The sequence below is a fragment of the Heliangelus exortis genome, chromosome 3, assembly GCF_036169615.1.
Source record: "Heliangelus exortis chromosome 3, bHelExo1.hap1, whole genome shotgun sequence".
Classification (NCBI taxonomy): domain Eukaryota; kingdom Metazoa; phylum Chordata; class Aves; order Apodiformes; family Trochilidae; genus Heliangelus; species Heliangelus exortis.
Window position 1 is genome coordinate 12,702,092 of NC_092424.1, and position 19,947 is coordinate 12,722,038.

The 19,947-nt window shown below is 49.2% G+C and overlaps 1 protein-coding gene and 1 long non-coding RNA gene across 6 annotated transcripts; one reads left to right on the forward strand and one right to left on the reverse strand.

Annotated features, from left to right (window-relative positions):
• Positions 1–1,601: 1,601 nt before the first annotated feature.
• On the reverse strand, positions 1,602–3,632 carry LOC139794099 (uncharacterized). Its single transcript, XR_011724950.1, has 3 exons — positions 3,500–3,632; positions 2,881–2,950; positions 1,602–1,928 (listed from the first exon to the last, which is right to left on the reverse strand). It is a non-coding gene; the product is annotated as an uncharacterized lncRNA (long non-coding RNA).
• On the forward strand, positions 3,574–19,745 carry ABCC10 (ATP binding cassette subfamily C member 10). 5 transcript variants are annotated; one of them, XR_011724947.1, is made up of 23 exons: positions 3,783–4,262; positions 4,593–4,789; positions 5,741–7,106; positions 8,346–8,573; positions 8,784–8,940; positions 9,165–9,301; positions 9,741–9,820; positions 9,970–10,141; positions 11,134–11,232; positions 11,450–11,639; positions 12,022–12,099; positions 12,480–12,671; positions 13,087–13,222; positions 13,587–13,782; positions 14,518–14,861; positions 15,022–15,191; positions 15,500–15,660; positions 16,071–16,324; positions 16,634–16,779; positions 17,258–17,355; positions 17,548–17,660; positions 19,277–19,513; positions 19,591–19,745. XR_011724947.1 is itself a non-coding variant. In XM_071739237.1 (23 exons), the coding sequence occupies exons 2-22, from the start codon at positions 4,629–4,631 to the stop codon at positions 18,908–18,910; spliced, it is 4,515 nt and encodes a 1,504-aa protein (XP_071595338.1). In that variant the 5' UTR covers positions 3,783–4,262; positions 4,593–4,628; the 3' UTR covers positions 18,911–18,950; positions 19,277–19,416. The 5 variants fall into 5 exon arrangements, 3 of the variants coding, with proteins under 3 accessions (XP_071595337.1, XP_071595336.1, XP_071595338.1); XR_011724948.1 differs by having other exon boundaries at positions 19,594–19,745; XM_071739237.1 differs by lacking the exon at positions 19,591–19,745 and adding an exon at positions 18,874–18,950 and having other exon boundaries at positions 19,277–19,416.
• The last annotated feature ends 202 nt before the right edge of the window (positions 19,746–19,947 follow it).

Consider the following 19,947-nt stretch of genomic DNA (forward strand, 5'->3'; position numbering starts at 1 on the left):
ATGCCAGTCATCAAAATAAGCATGAGCTATGTAAAGACTCTCATTTCCCATTATTCTCCCTTCTTCCTCCTTCTAAGGTTGATAATGTTCATCAGTGACCTTAACTCAATTACAGGTGTCCTGGGACAAGAGTTTCATCTTTGAATATGCTCAGCAGACTGGAGATTTTCTGGTGGCAGTAAAACATGATGACTGTGGAGGCAGTGGATATGCAACCTGTTCCATGTAACTATGCTAAGCAGTAGACCTGGTGGCACTCAGAGAGCATGCAGAGTTGTGCTTGATTACAGGTGCAAAACTGATGTGTTCCCTTTGGTTTTGTACTGTAGATCACATCCAAGTATGTCATGAGGAACATACTATTATCTCAGACGTGTTCTGTTTCTTCATTAAAAGGAAAAACCACATTTTCATATATTAGTGTCAGGCATCTGAGTCAAGAGCCCAGTTTCACCAGCTGAAGTAAGTAAAAACAGCCTAGCAAGAAGGATAAAATGGTCTTGTTTTGGACATCTCTTCCATACTGCTCGTTTCTTTAGAGCAGTTGTAAGAATGGTTTTAAACCACAGTTTGGTTTCACAACAGTCAGGAGTAAGAAGCCACAAACCCAAGAAACCCAGCTTTTTTTTTTCTGTCAAAGTTTTATATGAAGTTATCCACATATCCATAATAACTAAAAGCTTTCAACTTTTTAAATCTTTTTTTTCCTTGTATCCAAAAGAGGCGTACAGGAGATGTCCTAGTGGTTTCTAGTAACTTTCAGTAGCATTTGGAAGGTGAAGGAATCCAAATACCAGTAAATCATTGGAAAGTTCATTAGAACTTCCATCTATACACGAGTAAGTAAACAGCCCAAGGGAAGAATGATAAAAAGAAAACAAACAACACATGCCTTGTGTTGTTAAGAGAGTTCAGAAGAGAAAAATGCCATTTGTTAGAGAATACTTAACTGACTGGTGCTCACTAGCATCTTGTAGCACCCTGTCATCTTACTGAGCATCCACTTTACAATTCATAAACTCAGCTATAGTGTCATCTTTCAGTCACATACCTTACTGAGTGACATTTCTAAAGGGACTCAGCACCCATAGTAGGATTCAGTTAAATTATTAATACAATTAATACTGAAATTTGGGCCTGATGTGGTCCAGAGTGAATTTAGAGTTTTCATGTCTTTGCAAGGTAAGTGGCAGTTTGTCTTGGGGACTGAAAAAGTCAGGCAAGATTGTAGCCTGCTTTGCAGAGTTTTTTTGTAATTCTGCAGTTGATAGTACAAATATTCAATGGGTGGAGGAAGTGCCAGTCAGTCTATCCTGCTACACGTTCAGCTCACAAATGCCTCTGGAATTCCAGAGCTCATCTTTGAACTTGCAATTAGCTGCTGCTTGAAGGAATTTTAGCTAAGTGGATGCTGAGGGCACTGTTGAGGTAATAAGGTGTTTAGTTCTCAGTAGGTCTCAAATGAGGAAGACAGGGAAGCAAATGACATTCAGAGAGAAAAGAACAGAATAAGAAAACTTAGCAGTAGCTCATGAGCAAGTAAACAGAAACCAGAATTGAAGTTAATTCTGGGTGGACCATTAGATTAAAAAGCAGTACAGTAACAGAGAAAAAGATAAGATTTAATTTTTTACCTTTTTATTTCTGGTCAAGACTAGACCCAGTGGCATGCAGCACTCCTTCTAATGCTAACTGGCTAGGCTGCTTGTAAGAACAAAGACAATTTCTGTGTGTGTATGACAAAGCAAGTGTTCTGATGAGAAGGTGCAATGGAAGGTAGTCTTCTGTCTTCTGAACTTGGCATTGTTTTTTCCTTTGGCAAACTGGACTAAATATCTGTGCTGTGTCTTCAGAGCCAAGTAATGGAGCCTTTCGTGGTCATGATGTCATGGAACCTGAGGATGGTTCAGCTGATAGCAGAGCCTTGGCTGGGAGAACAGAAAATGCATCCAGACAGACAGTTACTTTCAGAGATGCTACATGTGTAATTACAAGGTTGATATTTCTGAATTCAAGGCTTGTGTAGGCTGGTTTCTCTTTCAGCTCAATATTTACTTTTATCTGGGATGTGGAATGGGCATGCAGCCTACACTCATTCCCTCTCTCCCAGTCCTGGGAGGGGTATTAAGTAATCTGTTACAAAAGAAACTCATAAAAGAAGGCGGGGGATGGTTTCTCTTTGCCAGATTGCTCTTCCTTGCCATGAGTATATCAATTTAGAGCATTAAAAAACTCTACGGGGAAGTTTATCCTAGAAACTTTTGTATGACCAATGGGAGAAAGCAGACTGGCCAAATACACACAGTGTACAGTGTCAGTAGGTAGCTTGGTCATGAAAAGGCAGCCATGCAACTCTGACATGCAGGCAAGGATGACTTTGAGGGCTGTGAGAAATCAGAACCCTCAGAGCCAACCAAACAAGGGTGGTATGTGTGTATGTTTAGGAAGGAACACTGCACTCTCCTCCTTTCAAGGAAACTTTGGTTAGAGGGTGCTCTTGCTGTTATCTCAGCTGTTTCACACTGTCTAAGCCAGAGAGCTGTTCTCTTGGGCAGGAATGTTACTGATACTTTCCTTCCTTATCACCACACTGATAACACTCTTAAGCTCAGAGAATGCTTATTGCATCCCTGGTGAGCTGTGTTCTGAAAGTCAAGTTTGCTACCTGTGATGAATTATCTGTCAGGGGGATGCTAATTTTCCCTGGCAAGCGGAAGTACTGAGGGAGGATTTGGGAAAGTATCCAGAGTGCCTGCTGTAAAATCACCAGTACCAGTTGAACACCTGTCAGTCATTTTGGTGAGAGGGGTGAGGCTGGATGTCCTCTCAGGTTCTCCCCTGATGTTCATTCCTCAGCTGAAAGTTGAGGGGTTTACTCACCTTCCCAGAGTGCAATGTGTGCTTGTAGGAAGAAGTGAGTGGGGATGCTGCTTGCCCAGGTGTGTTTACACTGTGGAAAAACCTAGGTTTATTTATGCACGCTTCTGGTGTTTAAATATGCCTGTGCTGTTTGACTTAAAGGCTGCCAGGCTGTGGTGTGTGTGTGGGTGTAAAAACATGCCCGGGGGGCCAGATACGATAGGAGCAGAAGGGGAAGGAGAAATAAGATCAACAAGAATAATAAAGTGGATAGATTTTGGGAAAAATCACATTTGTTCATGACGGGGGACTGTTTTTCAGTTTGCTTTTAACAAGGTAAATCTGAACGAACTGCACGTGTTCATTTCATTTGCTTCTCCTCATTTCGGCCTCCTGCTTTCACCCGAATCCCTGACTCCCTGCGGTTCGCCATCCGCTGGGCTGCGGCGCTTGGAAGGCGGTCGAGGTGGAGCCGCTGGGGAAGCGATGACAGCTCCTTCCGGAGCCGCGGGGCCCTCGGGCATCACCTCCCGTGCAGCCTGAGGCGCCGCAGCCAGGCCTGGGGCTTCGGCCGCCTCCGGGGCCTGGCGCTCCCGCCTCCGAGCAGCCTCCCTAGTCCGGATCGCCCGGTTTGACTCACGCTCTCATCCCGCCGTCTGCCGCTCGGCCCCGCAGCGTCTCCCCCCGGTGCTCGCCCTGCCCGGGCTGCAGCGGCTCCTCCCGCTCCCCGGGGGGCGCACGCGGCGGCCTCCCGCTCGCTTCTCTCCCGGCGGTGAGCACGAGAGCGGGGCGGGGCCAGCCGAGGTACGGCGGGAGGCGGGGGTCAAAGTTGGTCGTGGAGCGGGAGCGTGGGCTGGCGTGGGAGCGGTGGTGGGGGTGGCGGCACCGCTCTGCGGGGCTCCGGGGGGGGTGATCGTGGGGGCCCCCGGGGTCCTGCCCGCTGCACGAGGAGCCACGTGCCGGAGGCTCCACCTGTCCCTTGGCCCAGCGAGGAGGGCCCCAAGCGGGGCTTTGACCCCGGCTTTCCCCGCATCGGGGTCTGTACCGGCGTAAGGCGGGAGGGCCGCTATGGCAGGGCCCGGTCACCGGAGCTCGGTGTTAGAGCGCCCCGTTCCAGCGTGCCGAGCCCGTGGCTCTAGCGGGTGCGAACAGAACTCGCTGTAAAGCCGGGGCAAGGGCGGGGTTCAGGTGGTTTCCCTGCCCCGTGTAGCTTGGAGGTGCCTCCTGCTCTTCCGGGGACACCGGGGGACACCAGCGTCCTCCCTGCCTTCTGGGGGGTGTTCAGTGTGACACGGTGACACGGAACACCCTTGTGAGACTTGATTTGTGAGAATATGGAAATATAATTGGTAGATTATTCTTTAAGCGGCTTCGAAGTATTTCTCAGAGCAATCAATAGAAAGGTAAGTGCTTCCTGGTGCTAGCAGGCACCTAGAGCAGGCCAAGGGGAAAAAAATCTGCCTGCAAACAAGCAGAAGGCTTCAAATTCCCAGGGCATTGAGGTCCCGGGGTGATGCATGTGGACAAACAACATAATTTGTTATAAACTGGAGCTTGATCATTTTATAAAGTATATGTTGGGATAGCAAATGTGCAAGAGCAGGGCCTGAAGTGTGACCCAGGAAGCTGCTTCTAGCCCCTTGTCCATTTCTTATCACGGGCCTCTTTGAACTGGGGCTCTTTTTTCTTTTTTTTCACTTTGTACTTCGTGCTGTTCTTTCTCTTTACCCTAGGGCCTCCTGTCTCTCACACTGAATTCCCAGTGAAGGATGGAGAACATCCTGGCTGGGTTGTGTGGCACCAGCCCAGAAGATCCCCTCCCTGTGTGGGTTCATGGCAGCATTGGCCATTGCTTTAATCAGCTGTTATTAAATGTGATTCCTCATGTGGTGCTTGCAGTGGTCAGTGCCTGCTTCCTTGGCACTCCAAGGTATGATGACTAACCTGTCTAGGTCTTGATTGTTATGCAGGACTGAAGGTGGGGTGGAAAGGCTGGAAATGAGATCTCCCTATAATGTGCTAAAGACATCATTAGAGAATAACACAATATTATGATGCTATTATATATGTCAGCATCTGTCCTAATTCAGTTAAGAGTACAGTGTACAGCTTTTGTGCCTCCACTGCAGAAAGGAATCCAGAAAGAACACAGAGGGAGGTGAGCTTAAAATCACAGAATAATTTGAAAGAATTTCAGTGAGTGGGGGCTGGGACTGGGAATCTTCTGGGAGAGGATGTAAATCCAAGGTAGCACAAAAGATGGGTATACAGTAGTAAAAGGTTCAGAGAAACAAAAAGTTGTTTATTTACCCTCTTCTGAAATTCATAAACATGGCAATGTTCACTGATACTGAAAGGCCACAAATGATAGTGAATCATTTGTGAAATGCATTGTTGGACAATAGATTGTGTGCTTTACATACCCTGTATCACTGAAACCAATACCGATAAAAATATTTCTTTTAGACAAATAGTCACAAATGTAGAAGACATCAAGGATCAGAGGTGTGACACAGAGAATTTGATTACACAGAATTTCTGTTTGAAAGGTTAAATACACTTTTTTTTTTTTTAACCCTCAAGGATTGGAGTCTGACTTGACCACAACATACCACAGTTTGCAATCAAATTTGTAAAGAGAAATGCTATTTTTTGGTACTGTCTGAATCTCTGGTATTGATCAGATACTGAGCTCTATTGGCCTGATCTAGTTTAGCAATGCCTACAGTCTAAAGAGTTACAGATCTATGAACGTGAGTCTAGGAGGTTAAATAAGAGTGAACAGATAGAGGAGGTAAAGAGATGGGGAAAAAAGGAAAGTACTGTCTGAAGAGTGGTGGAATTTCAACTGTAAATTTTTTTCTGTTCTTTCCTTCTCTAGATCTGGCTCTGGGGTGCCTTGCAGGCCAGGCTGGGTATGCAGAATTGCCTCCTCCCTCATACTTTCTGGCCTGTTCCTTGCTGACACCATCCCAGCCACCATTTCTCAGCAGGAGCTGAGCCCTGTGTACCTGGAAGTGCTGGCCAATGGCACTGCTGCCCTGGCATGGCTCACACACGGCCTCGCTCTTCTCGTGCTCTTCAGGTCCATTCGCAGATCTACCAGGGGTCCTGCAGCCCTGGCTCTCCTCACTCTTTTACCCCTACCTTCCTCCATCATCACTCTGGTGTGGTACTACCGAAGCGGGGCAGCTTGGTCCCCTGCCCACCCTGCTGCCTCCTGCAGGTTCATCATTCTCTGCCTCCAGCTGGCCTCTCTGCTTGTCTATGCCATTGGCTACCTCTTACCCACCACTAGCAGGCAAGACTTCTCCATCAACCGCTCCTGGCAAGAAGACCAACCCATCTCAGAGCCAGAGATCCCAGTTCCTGATCAGCTGGGAGTGGCAGAAGATGGTGAGAGTTGGCTCTCACGCTTCTTTTATCTTTGGATGAACCCACTTATGAAACGTGGCTATCAGTGGAAGCTGAACCAGCCACAGGATGTCTTTGTGCTTCCTCGACAGCTCCAAGCCACCAGAGTCTGTGACTTGTTCTACTCCTGCTGGCAGAAGGCTGCAGCTCTGCGTCAAGTAGAGGAGGAGACAGTGTCTCTTACTAGCCCAATCATTGCTGGAGATGATGGGAGTAGCCATGCCCCAGGCAGCTCTCACCGTGCGCAGGAGGCTGTCAGACTCTTCTCAGTCCTTCACACAGCCTTTGGGCTTCGTTTCTACTCCCTTGGATTTCTGAAGCTGGCTGGCAACCTGCTGAATTTCTCGGGTCCCCTGCTTCTGAACCTGCTGGTGAGCTTCATGGAGTCACGGCAGGAGCCCCTGAGCCATGGGGTGCTCTATGCCCTTGGGCTCTTTGCTGGCTCCTTCCTGGGTGCTGTCTTGAGGAACCAGTTCAGCTATGAGCTGTACAAGGTGATGCTGATGGTGCGGGCCACCGTCATCTCTGCCATCTACCGCAAAGCTCTGCGTGTTAGCAGCACAAGCCTTTCCTCCTTCACTGTGGGGGAAATTGTCAACTTCATGAGCACGGACACCAGTAGGTTGCTCAACTTCTTCAGCAGCTTCCACGAGGTGTGGAGCCTGCCTTTCCAATTTGCCATTACCCTCTACCTCCTCTACCAGCAAGTGGGGATCGCCTTTGTGGGAGTCTTTGGCCTGGCACTACTGCTTGTGCCCATCAACAAGGTCATAGCTAGCTGCATCATGGTGAACAACAAGGAGATGCTGAAACACAAGGACGCACGGGTCAAGGTGAGGGGCAGCTGGTGACTCTGAGTTTGTTGCTCTATTTTCTCCCCATGTGGCCTTAGAGTGTTGGCTTTTCGGCTGCCATGGTCATGATTGTGGCTTCTCATGATCCAAAGCAGATTGAATCACAGCTGTTGGTAAAATGCTGGAATGGGCACATGTACACACATGAACACACTTGGTTCAAAAGTGCTTCAATCAAGGTGATGCAGTTTCACCACCCATGAGATGGTGAGCTTCTAATGCTTGTCTTGCCCTCTGGGCTGATACAGGTTCCCTTGAAGGTTTCTTTTCTGTGTGTAGTAATTAAGTTGAGACTCCCAGTTGCTTCATCTAGAGGTACTTCCATCCTGCTGCTGCCATCAGTGGTCAGGTAGCTTGCAGTCTGGACAAAGGCAACAATCGCAGACATAGTGGATTTGTATCACTCCAAGCTTGGCACCCTCAGTCATCTTTTCCACTGCTTTTTGCATATTTGTAGTGCCATATTTCTCCTCACCACATGCCAAGCATTTGATTCCCACCTTTTAGCCTTATATCTCTGGTGTGAGAGGACAGCACTTTAACTCGCCATTGCCATCATGTTTTGGAAGCATGAAACAAGCATCAACTCCATGGCAGAACTGTTGAGAGCTTTAAAAATTATATTTTCCCAACAGTGCATCTAATTGTATGGGGTATGATGGACTTTCTCCAGCTATTGTAAGACTGATTTGCTGAGTAAACTCTTGTTAGTTTTCTTTCATATCAGGCACAGCTTGCTCTGCACATACTGACCTAAGAGCAGGATTGAGAGGACAGTATGCTGCAAAGACACCTGAGCTGCTGGATGTGAGCCAGCTGGGCTCTGTGTCATGGCAGCACTGGGCCTGAGAGTCAGGTTTTAGTATCTCAAAGTGCTGTTAGGTCAAAGTAAGTAAATGGCATCCAGGCTGGAGCCAAGTAATTCTGTCCATCTTGTCACCTGTTTTGTACATCCTTCAGTTGGGAAGTAATGTAGTATTTTGCCTTTTCCGAAGCTGTACACAGCACAGGTGGCTGAGGAAGCTGGTGGAATGAGAGCAGAGTTCCCAGTAGCTGCCACTTGAGTTTGTCTTTGTTAGCAGTAAATGGTCACTCATCTCTCTAGCCTGACCCATAGTAGGAGGCAACTGCAAACCTGGCCCCAGCCCAGATCTAGCTGGCATTTTGTGCATTAGGCAGCCACAGGTTCCTCTATGTGCTTTTCCTCTTTGCCTGCAGCTAATGACAGAGTTCCTACGTGGCATTCGTGTGATCAAGTTTTACACCTGGGAGAAGCACTTCAGCACCAGGATAAATGCCTGCCGGGCTAAAGAGCTGCAGAAGCTACGAGCCATCAAGTACTTGGATGCTGCGTGTGTGTATTTGTGGGCAGCATTGCCTGTTGTTGTCTCCATTACCATCTTCATCACTTATGTCCTTTTGGGTCACCAGCTCACTGCCACAAAGGTGAGTAGATAGTAGGGATTGCTTTAACCTTACCTCATGCAGAGGGTAATCTGCAGTGTGGCTGCAGTGCTGAGGCAACTTGTATGGGAAATAAACCCAGCCTGTGTCTCCCCACAGTTCTTCAGGCTCTCACTGGTGAAACTGTTTGGAGGCTATGAGATACAAGGGAGTTATTGCTTTTAATTCATGGGTGTTTCCTTTCCCATGCAGGTGTTCACAGCACTGGCCCTTGTAGGAATGCTCATTCTTCCCCTCAACAACTTCCCATGGGTGTTGAACGGGACTTTGGAAGCCAAAGTTTCACTGGATCGAATTCAGCGTTTTCTTGAACTCGCAGACCAGGACCTGGAAACTTATTATGCCCTAGGTAATGGGGAAGGATGCTGCTGGGCTTGGGACCCTGGGTGTGGGGCATTGGCAGCAGAGAGCTGAGGCATGAGTCCCAGGGGGAGTACTGGAGGGCAGTGGGCTGTCATCCCGTGTTTCAAGATATTCAGTTGTCTCGAGACAGAGTGAAGGCACCAGGTGCCTTTCATTTTCTGGCTTTCTCATAGTAGTGCTGTGCTGTGCTGTGCTGCTTTTCTCTTGCAGATAGCCCGGGTACTGATACTGCTGTAGAGCTGCAATGTGCAGCATTCTCATGGACACCAGTTGTGGAGGAAAGCACCATGCAGCCCTTACCCACAGGCACCCTGCAACTGTACATTGAGAACCTGTCAGTGAGAAAGGTGAGCAAGGATGCAGGAGTTAACAGAGAAGAATGACACTGGAGAAACCAAATAATGGGGTGGGGGTGGCATGTTTCCCTTGCCTTACAAACCATGGTCAAGAGGCACAAGACATACACCACATCTCTCAGAGCTGAAGAATTCTGGAGGAGATACAGGCCTGGCTTAGAGACAGGAGATGAACCAGCTCCCTCTGCTTTTCCACCACTACTGCAGGAGGAGACTAGGCATGGAACACAGCTGGACTCGAGTTAACACTCCTTGTAGACCCATGTCCTGCATTTTCAGGTTTACCTGATAATCTGTACCCATCTCTGCTGCTGAAGCTGTGAGACAGGCCTAGTTTAAGACAGCCGTCAGCTTTCTTACAGGCTATGTGTGGCTCAGGAAATCTGGATGTGCTACCTAGCACATTATGTTGCTTCAATTCCCTTTTCAGGGGATGCTCCTCGGGGTTGTTGGGAAGGTTGGCTCTGGCAAAAGCTCTCTGCTTGCAGCCATCACTGGAGAGCTCATTAAGTAAGTATCCTGAAGACTTCTCCTTGCCACAGTCCTTCCATGCTACAGCAGGCAGGGACTTTCCAGTGCTATCCTTATGTGTAGGCTGCTGTGATCTGCCAACAGCTCTCCTTTGTTGCCCTTTCCATTCACTTCTGGTGTGCTTGCAGACAAGGTGGACGAATGCATGTTTGTGACCTGGAGCAAGGATTTGGTCTGGCCACCCAGGAGCCTTGGATACAGTTTACCACTGTCCGTGAGAACATCCTTTTTGGACGTGAATATGATGCCAGGCTGTATGAGGAGGTGGTGGAGGCCTGTGCTCTCTCTGAGGACCTGAATGTGAGTGCCTAAACTGTAAACATGCCTGGGCCTTCTTGGGCAGCTTTTGCATCCAGCTTGAGCCTCTCTGGAAGCAGTTCTCATTCTCTCAGGCTCTAGTCTGCTTTTCCAGTGTTGCAGTCACAGTGCATTAATCTGATTACCAATGCCAGATCATACATTGCCCTGTGGTTCTTTAAAGTATGAAATCACTCTGGTAGCACTTCAGGGTATTTCTTCTTCTGATGAGGCAAAAGCTTTTGATCCTGGGGAAAGGAGGTATTATTCTTGGAGAGCTGATGACTGCCGGGTTTTTCAGGCAGAACCTAGCAGCAGCTGATACTTTTTTGTATTGGAAGGAACTTCCCTGGGATCCGCAAGGGCTGAGTCTGTGGTCCTCCCACCAGTATTACACATATGCTAGGTTTGAGTCTTATGGCTGTATTAGTAAACCAGGCTGTTATATATGGTAGGATGGTAGCCTTCTTCTTCCAGTTTATAACCTAATCTCTGATACTCTGAAGTGCCAAGGACTAGGAGCTCCTGTTTGCTTTGGCAAGAGTTATGACTGCTCTGTGAAGGCAAGATATTTATCTGAGAAACAATAGACTATACCTGTGCCACCAAATCATGAGGAAACAGTCGCCAGCAGCTGAAACCAGTTTTTACTGCTAAACTGTTTGGATGGGCCCTGGCATGATTTTGGTGCATGCACAGCTTTTAGTGTCCCAGAAAATTCCTGAATGCAATTTCAGAGTTATACCAGAGGTTGTTTTTGATGCTTAGTTCAGATGTGTCTACCCTAATCTGGAATGTAAGAGAGTATAGTTGCATAGATGTCAAGCTTTTTAATTGTCTACAAAACTAGCCTATAGACTCTTGCTTTGTTTACTTTTTGGTAAGATGTGCACCCCAAGGAATTCCTACCAGAGGCAGGAGAGGGACCTCAGTGTCCTGTCTTTGGGTCCCAGTAGTTTCTGTCCCTTCTAAATGGATTGTCTTGAATGTTTCAGATTTTACCAGCAGGTGACCTTACAGAGGTGGGTGAAAATGGTGTGACACTCAGTGGGGGACAGAAGGCCCGAATAGCCCTTGCCAGAGCCATTTACCAGGTAAAGAGCAAAGCAGACACACTGTGGCAGATTGTGCCCATTGCCAAGTCAGATGTAAAGAAGCTGGAAGCACCCAGCTGTACAGTGTTCTCTGGCAGCAGAGAACCACTGGCCTAAAGGTGCTGGCAGTGAGCAACATAGAGACACTTGCATTTGCAAGCACTTCTTGCTCCCTCAGGGCTGGCAGCTGTATCCTTGTCTTTTGTCTTCCTCTCAGGAGAAAGAGCTTTACCTCCTTGATGATCCCCTGGCTGCTGTTGATGCAGATGTAGCCAACCATCTTATGCAGAAATGCATTCTTGGAGTTCTCAAACACAAGACCAGGATCCTTTGCACCCACAGGACCGAGTTTTTGGAGAAGGCTGATGCCTTGGTGTTGATAGACAATGGCAGGATAGTTAAAACAGGTACACTGGTTGTCTTCTTAGTCATTCATTTGTGCCAGTGTGCCAATCTTGGAACAGCTTAAGCAAAGACAAATGTAAGGAAGTAGGATTAATTAGTGGGGAACCCAGTGATAAAGAACTTCAGGACACTGTGTGTGGACATAGTTTGTATGCAAGGGAGTGTGTGGGTGCATAGATAAAACAGGACAGCCCTACAGATGGGAACCTGGTAATGCAGGAGATCATAGCAGGTGGTATGGAGCAGGGCATTCAGGGGTGCAGGTTCTGTGAGAGAAAATAAGGAGTGTTATGAAAGAACTGGGCCATTCTATAGCAAGAGACAGTGAGTAGCTGGCATCTGTTCCTTGCAGAATCCAAAGCATTTGCATGTCTCTCTTCACAGGCACACCAGCTGATATCCTGCCACTTGTGGAAGCCTTCCCCAAGATCAAGGATGTGGACAAGAGGCAGAAAGATAAAGGTCTATACCTGGCAAGCTTAAGGGTGGCTGGGGCAGCACAGTTCAGCTGAGCACCCAGGCAGAACTTTTACCTGATGGCTGCTTGCCTTAGAGCAGAGCTGTGCTGTGGCAGTGCTGGTCTGTGGATAGTGTGTGCAGAGAGGGAGAAGAGGCCCATGTGTCACTGGGTGTTGGCTTGGAGTGGTTTTGGAATCCGCTCTGTCACTTGTGGTCCAGCTTTGGATGAAGGTCTGCCAGGACTGGTGCACCTGTCATGAAAGGGGAGAGAGGAGGGAAAAAAAGTCTGCCTTACAGCCTAGACTTGCTTTGTTACAGCAAAGTGCAGCTGCAGGAGGAACTTACTGTCACACTGACCTTTCCTTTTGCCTCCATCCCCACAGCCCCTGATGAACAGGGCCAAAAAGAAGCCATAGAGGCAGAGGAAGAAGAATCAACCCAGAACAACTATCTCATCCACAAGGAAGAAGAGAAGAAAGAAGGGGCAGTGGCTTTTCAGGTCTACAAGGCATACTGGGTGGCAGTGGGCAGCTGCTTGGCATTATCCATCCTCTTCTCGCTGCTCCTCATGCAAGGTGAGACAGTGGCCCATCAGCGCATCTCTCTTCACATTCCTCTCCTCTCATTCCCTGATTTTGTGGAGTCCAGGGAAGAAAAGGAGGCCAGAGATTTAATTGCTCTCTGCAGCACGAAGGCCCCTTTTCTCTTCTCCAAACTAAAGTAGCACATTTGGGAGGGGGCAGACGAAGGAACAGGTTCTCTTGTCTCACTGCTGCAGTTGCAGGTCTGCTCTTCTAGCAGTGCCTTATTGCTGCTGCAGATCAAGGCTGTTCTCTGGTTCCTGCAGTGTAGAATAAATGCAGGGGAATACTAGACTGTGCAGTGAGACAAAACCAGGTGTTGTCCAGCAGCTTCCCCTCCACCTTTCTGCTTCATATTTGCTGATCAGGAGTCTGAAACTCTCTTTATGCAGTCTGTCTTTCTCTGTAGCATCCAGAAATATTGCAGATTGGTGGCTGTCATACTGGATCTCCAGCTTACCTCAGACAGAAAATACCTCAGTGATGGTCTGCTCAGCTTCCCCGACTTCCCCAGAGTTGCTTCTCTTCCCTATTGTTGGGCTTGTGTAAGTGAATCTGGTCAGGAGATGCCAGAGGAGGTTGGAAACACTCCCATTTTCCCCTTAAGTGCATTTCCTGTGAAGATCCTTGCTAAAGCAGGGATAAACTAACTGCTCTACTGCAGGGTATCTGTGTGGCTGCTTTGCCAAAGAAAATCAAAATCTCTGACCAAAGGGTTTCTGCCTGGGGCTGATGGGAAACCCTTGGCTGCATAATGAGTGTTTGTCCCAGCATGCCAAAGGTGTGGTCCCGCCTTGGAGATTCAGATGGAAGTATCCTGCTTTCCCCTTGAGTTTGCTTCTGGGTTCTCATGCCCTGCCTGTGCATTTACCTTGGCACATTGATAATCTTCTTTCTTCTGTGTTCCAGCTCCCCCGTTCAAACTCTGGACACCACTCCAGACCCTCCCAATGGCACACTCGATGTGAATTTCTACTTGGTGGTTTATGGGAGTATTGCAGGCGCCAACTCCCTCCTCACTCTTCTTCGGGCCTTCCTCTTTGCTTATGGTGCTCTCCGTGCTGCCACTGTCATTCACAGTCGACTGCTCCAGAGGGCTCTGAAGGTAATGGTCAGAAAGTCCAGGGCAAGCTGGGGCCTGCCTTGCCTTGATGTTTTTCTCATAGCTGGGTGTGTTTAGGAAGTGGAGCAGGGCTTCTGCTGGTATTAGGTGATGAGCTCCCCCCATAGGACTATGTCCCAAAAGGGCTGCACCACAGCCAGCGCACAAGCCCAAGGAGCTGGGGTTCAAAATATGTCCTGTAAGGCATGTTCCATACAATGGAGGGGTGTTTTATAGCTGCTATCTGCATCTCTTCACTTATTAAGCTTAGATATATAGCCATGATGAGGGTGAGTTGAATCAAAGTAGCTTTTGCAGGATAACAAGATCAGTTTCAGATGAGATTAGAAGGAGTATTTAAGCAAGATTTAGGGGTGATGCTGGCATGTGTCAGTTAACTTCCTTTAGGATTTGGGCTTCTTTGGGTCCTCAGGCTAGAGTTAGGAAAATTGGAAGACAGGATTAGAGGCTAGGCTTACAGGGTTACCTCACTGGCTACTGGTAGGCCAATATGGGATCTGAGTGACTTTTGCCTGCTGTTTGCCACAGAAGGACCTCATCCTTTTACCACACGGATAGCAAGAGCTGTTTGGCTGTGAGGGAATGCTGGGATTTCTTTAGCTGAGGAAAGGAAGGGGACTGTGGTATCCACCTATTTGTGTCTTGATCTGCTTCCCGGGCACTGTTCTGTGGCTGGATCTCACTGTAGCTGACTGATTCTGGATTCCTTCTTGCCAGGCCACAGTCACCTTCTTTGATACGACACCAACAGGCCGGATCCTGAACCGCTTCTCCTCAGACCTGTACTGTGTGGATGACACTCTGCCATTTATGCTCAACATCTTTCTGGCCAACGTCTATGGGCTCCTGGGCATGCTGGTGATAATCATCTATGGCCTCCCTTGGATTGGTCTGGTCTTACTCCCTCTGTCTGCTCTCTACTTCTCCATCCAGCGCTATTACCGGCGCACATCCCGGGAGCTCAAGCGCTTTTGCAGCATCACTCTGTCCCCCATTTACACTCACTTCTCAGAGACCCTCTCAGGACTGAGCAGCATCAGAGCCATGCGGGCTACACAAAGGTGAGTGGAAAGAAAGAGCACCCGGAGCGCCAGATCCTTGGCTTTACAGACCAGGGCTGTCTTGATGAGGGGCTGGCTATCAGGTGGCAGGAACGTCCCTGGTCTGGGGCAGGGAGGAGGCAGAAATGGAGGTCAAGTGGTGCTGTTGTGTGCCTGCCAGGTTTGAGCTAGAGAATCAGCTGCGCCTGGAGCGGAACCAGCGCTGCCTCTTTGCCAGCAACACAGCAATGCAGTGGCTGGACATCCGCTTGCAGATGATTGGGGTTGCTGTGATTACTGCTATTGCAGGAATTGCCATCGTTCAGCATCAGAAGCAACTGGGAAATCCAGGTAGGTTGCTGAGGATTGTTCTATGCCCACTCCTAGAGTGTGTCCCTGGATTTCCTCCTCTTCAAGTCCAGAGCTGTCCATCTTCCTACAATAGGGTAGAGATCCAGAGCTTCTCCTCCCTGTCCCTCTACAACTCACCCACACTGCAGTGCTTCATTCAGCTCCTGTCCTTCCTCTTTGTGTCCCCATCCTTGAGTGGGATCCCAGACTCCAGGGCTGACTTCTCCTTTGTTTTTTTCTGTCCTGCCACCAAGATCCCAGCTTCTTCCCTGCTAGTAACATTCTTGCTTTTGCTTTTGTCCTTGCAGGACTTGTGGGCCTGGCACTCTCATATGCCCTGTCTGTCACAAACCTGCTCTCAGGTCTCATTTCCAGCTTCACTGTAACAGAGACCATGATGGTGAGCGTGGAGCGGACAGAGGAATACACGACAGATATCCCCATGGAGCCCCAGCATAAAGTGGTTGAGGTAAAAGATACTTATGCTCTCAGGGACTGGTCCATCTTCTGGCTTTATGCCTTGCACTTGCCTCTTGGAGAGATCAGAAGGTTCCAGTCAATGAGTGGAGGGCCCTTACCCACAGAAACCACCTTATTTGCTCATTCTTTTCCAGTGTGTCCCCTGGGGGGATGAATGTCTGGCAGGAGTTAGTGATGGCAGGCATTAGCAAAGGCTGGCATGAATGGGAGGAGGTAGGAGAGCAGATCAAGTGCTATATCCAGGCTGTGAGAGAAAAACAGGCCTGTGAGAGGAGCGGACATGGTGCTAGTGTCTGCTCGGAAGCAACCGAAGGGATGGATGGGGCTTGGCCTGTGGGGAGGTGAGGATGAAGATGACAGCAGATCACAGTCACAGTGTCACCCTGGTATCTCTTTTAGGTTGCTGATGACTGGCCAAGCCAGGGGCTTGTGGAGTTCCAGCAGGCAGTCCTAGCCTACCAAGCAGGCCTGCCCAATGCACTTGATGGTGTGACCTTCACTGTTTACCCTGGAGAGAAGGTGGGGATTGTGGGTCGCACAGGATCTGGAAAATCCACCCTTTTCCTGGCCATTTTCCGTATGCTGGAGCTGAAATCAGGCCGGATTCTCCTGGATGGTATTGACAGCCAGCTGGTGGGCTTGGAGGATCTGAGGTACAGAGGGCTGAGCAGAGTAGAGGGTAGCTTGAGGGGTCTGTGGGCTGAGAGCTGTCAGTGGCTTGATGCCAAAGGGAAGAGTGAGGAAGAAAGGACTGTTGTGACACCCTTTTGTCTGATTGTAGCAGCTTCTGAGAAGTTGCTGTGTTGTTTGTTGTACAGCTGTGCTAAAGAAACCAGGCTGACTGTCACCCATGTCTCTGTCCCAGTAATTCAGACAGCCCAGGGGAGAAAAAAATATAATAAAAAAATGGGTCTTTTCTATAGAATTTACTGCATGAGCCCTCAGCTCTCATTTGCTTGCAGATCCAGGCTGGCCATAATCCCCCAGGATCCATTTTTGTTCAGTGGCTCAATCCGTGAGAACCTGGATCCCCAAGGGAAACGGACAGATGCTGAGCTCCACGAGGTGCTAGAGCAGTGCCACCTGTGGGATGCTGTTACTCAGATGGGTGAGTCTGAACTCAGTGAGAAGCAGCTGGTGAGCCCTGGTACTGGAAAAGCGGAGAAGGTCTCAGCTTGGTCAGGGAGGTGAGGAAAAGGGGCCAGGTGGATGCAGTAGGGAATTGGTTAGGTGAGGCCTCACAGGGACCAGAGTGAGAACAGGTTAGTGAGACCCAGTGGCATTCCCTTAGATTTAGTGGCAAGGGAGTGGCATGTGATGGATTAGGTGGCAGGATCTTGCTGATGTGACGAGGCCTTAGCAGATGTTAGAGCAGAATCTGAGAGATAAGCCAGCCCATAGTTCTAGGGAAGTGTGACATCTCCTTGCCAGATGTTACTTGTGTCCAAGTGTAAAGGTTCCAGTTCCTGAAGCCTGGGCCTGAGGAGGATTGGGATTCTGAGTGTTACTGGGAAAACCCAGACCCAGAGCCATTCGGTGCCTTGCATAGAGCCTGGTGGGGTGACTGCTGAGCTTGACCCCTGCAGGTGGATTGGACAGCCAGCTGGGAGAGAGGGGAAAGAGTCTCTCTGTGGGACAGAGGCAGCTGGTGTGTCTGGCAAGAGCCCTCCTGACACAGGCCAAGGTAAGTACCCTGCCTCCATTGGAGAGAGTGGGAGGACAAGCTGCTGATGGCTCTGTGGGGACAGCAGAGTGCTCCAGTGTTGGAGGTGTGATGGGAACGGACATCCTGTGCTACCTTCTCAGGCTGTCACTGTTAAGGGATTGGGATCCTCTGTGGTGCCTGGGAGCTTCCTTCACTCTCTGTTCCTGGCAGGTGCTGTGCATTGATGAGGCCACAGCCAGTGTGGATCAGCAGACAGACCAGCTGCTGCAGCAGACCATCCGCCACCGCTTCGCTGACAAAACTGTTCTGACTATTGCTCACAGGTAGGGAGGGAGCAGCACTCTGTGCCTAAATTCTGCCTCACAGGGAGTGTCAGCTGTGCCTTCTATGCCTGGCCCTTGAGCTGAGCAGGGAGATCACTGTGATAGGGCTTTTCAAGAGCAAAAAGCTGGACGTTGTCTATTTGCCTTTTCTCCTTTATTAGCCCCTGGGGTCTGAGAACATCTGGATGTGAAAAGTGTTGCATCCAGAAACTGGGGGATGGCAAAGGGCAAAACGCTGCATTGTATGGCAGGTGATCTTCTGGGCACAGTCTGCTGGGGCTGGGGGGAGTGAATCGACCTTCTAGTTCTGTCAAGTTAGAACAAGGAGCAATGAAGAACTATTCTACAGGAAGGACAGCGGGGAGGAGCAGGTGTGTGTGCGTGCACTCAGCAGAGGGCACTGCAGGACAGCCGGCAACGGAGGGCTGCAAGCCAGCTCCTGGCTAGGGGAAGCAGAGCACTGGATAGTTCTCTTTTCCAAAAACCTGAGCATTGATCCCAGCCTGCACCTGATGCTGGGAAGCTAGATACTGCCCAGGTCAGACAGGGCAACATTGCTTGCCTCACAGTTGAGAGATTTAGTGTAAGAGGAGGGGCAGTAGATGGTTGTAGGCAGTGGGAGGAGGGCGAAACATGAATACTGTGGATATGAGAAGGGATAGGTCAGCATTAGGCAGTACTCTCTGCCCCAGGTGCTTTTACTCATGCCAAGTGGAGGAGAATTGTATGCAGTTGTATGGAGGGTGTTTTCAAAGCAAAAGTTTACCACAAAAATAAAAATCAAATGAGCAGGTGGCAGGGGCTGTCATCTTGCTGCACAGAAGTGGGAGTGATGGATGACAGGCAGGGTGGGCTGGGCCTGGCAAGTCAGTTGAGTGGGTCTGGTTAAATGCATCAGATAGGAGGGAGGCAGGAGGGGTGTGAAGGGAACATGCTTCCTACACTAGGGGTGTTGTGCATAAATATAGTAGAAAGGTTAGTGGATCATGGGCTGAGGTGTGTGTGTTTGGGTTAGGTAGGTGGAGTCCACCTCTGGTGAAGTGGTAATTAAAGAGAACTGGCAGAGGAAAGAGTAGCAGAAAGCAAGGCAGTGAGTCTGGGTTGAAGATAGCCCCAGCCCTTCTTCCACCAGGATGAAGGGAGATGGGGAGAGCAATGAGGAGAGGGAGGTGGTGAAGGGGTTTTGTACCCATCATGTTTCCCTGCCATTCAGCTTTGGGTCAACCATTCATGAAATGGGTGAAACCTAGGACTTGGAAAGAAGTGACTCGTTACAGGAGAAGCCACTCAGTAAGTCTCCTGTGGGAACAGAGACATCTTTTGCAACTCCAGAATCAGATGTGCCCTAAGATCTTGTTCCCCAGAGCTTCCCTCTGCAGTTCTGGTGCCCTGTCATGCCCAGCAACAGAGAGGCATCACTGTGCCCTCCTCAGAGGTGTTGCATTTCAGCAGTGTGCAGAGGCTTTCTGGGGATCTAGAATACAGTGTGCCCCTGAGACGCACCACAGATTCTGATGCTGGGCGTAGCTTGGGTCACCCCTCAACAGCAAGGGAAGCAGTATGCAGGGTTCCTCCTCAGATCTAGCAATGTGTGTCCTGGCATTTGTTGTCCACAGGCTGAACACCATCTTGGACTCAGACCGTGTGCTGGTGATGCAAGCAGGGAGAGTGGCAGAGCTGGATTCACCCGCCCGCCTAAGCCAGAAAGATGGCTCCTTGTTCCAGCATCTCCTGCACAGTGGGCAGCAGTGACCTCCTTTCTAGGCTGAGCCCAGGCTGTCCTCCTGGTTCTGCCTGGCTTTCCTCTTGCCTCAGCCATCATCCTTGTCCCTGCAGGGCAAGGAGCTGCAGAGGTGAGGGAAAAGGTTATTCATGCTTGCAGACAATGATGGCATGTCCTCAGGGACAGGAGCTGTGTCATTTCCTTTAGTAGGGAAGATGGAGCCTGGTATTTAGGGCCATGCTGGCCTGGTGGGTGGGATACAGCTTCCCTGCAAGATTCCCCTTTGAGATTACAGAGGGATTTTCCACTCACTGAAGAATCAGTGACTCTAGTCTGAGAATTAGTCTCATATGTGCAATTTATTTTAAAATAAAGTAGAAACATGATTATGAAGCTGTTATTTGGGTCTCTTTCCCCTTTTTCTCACAGACACAGACGTCCTTGTGAAATACAGTAGTGGTGCCCTCTTTGCTCAAAGACATCCCTACCTGCTCCCTGCTGCTTTCAGAGGGCACCAACCTTTCCAAGCCCAGAATGTTGAACCCAGGGATGTCTCTGCTCTTC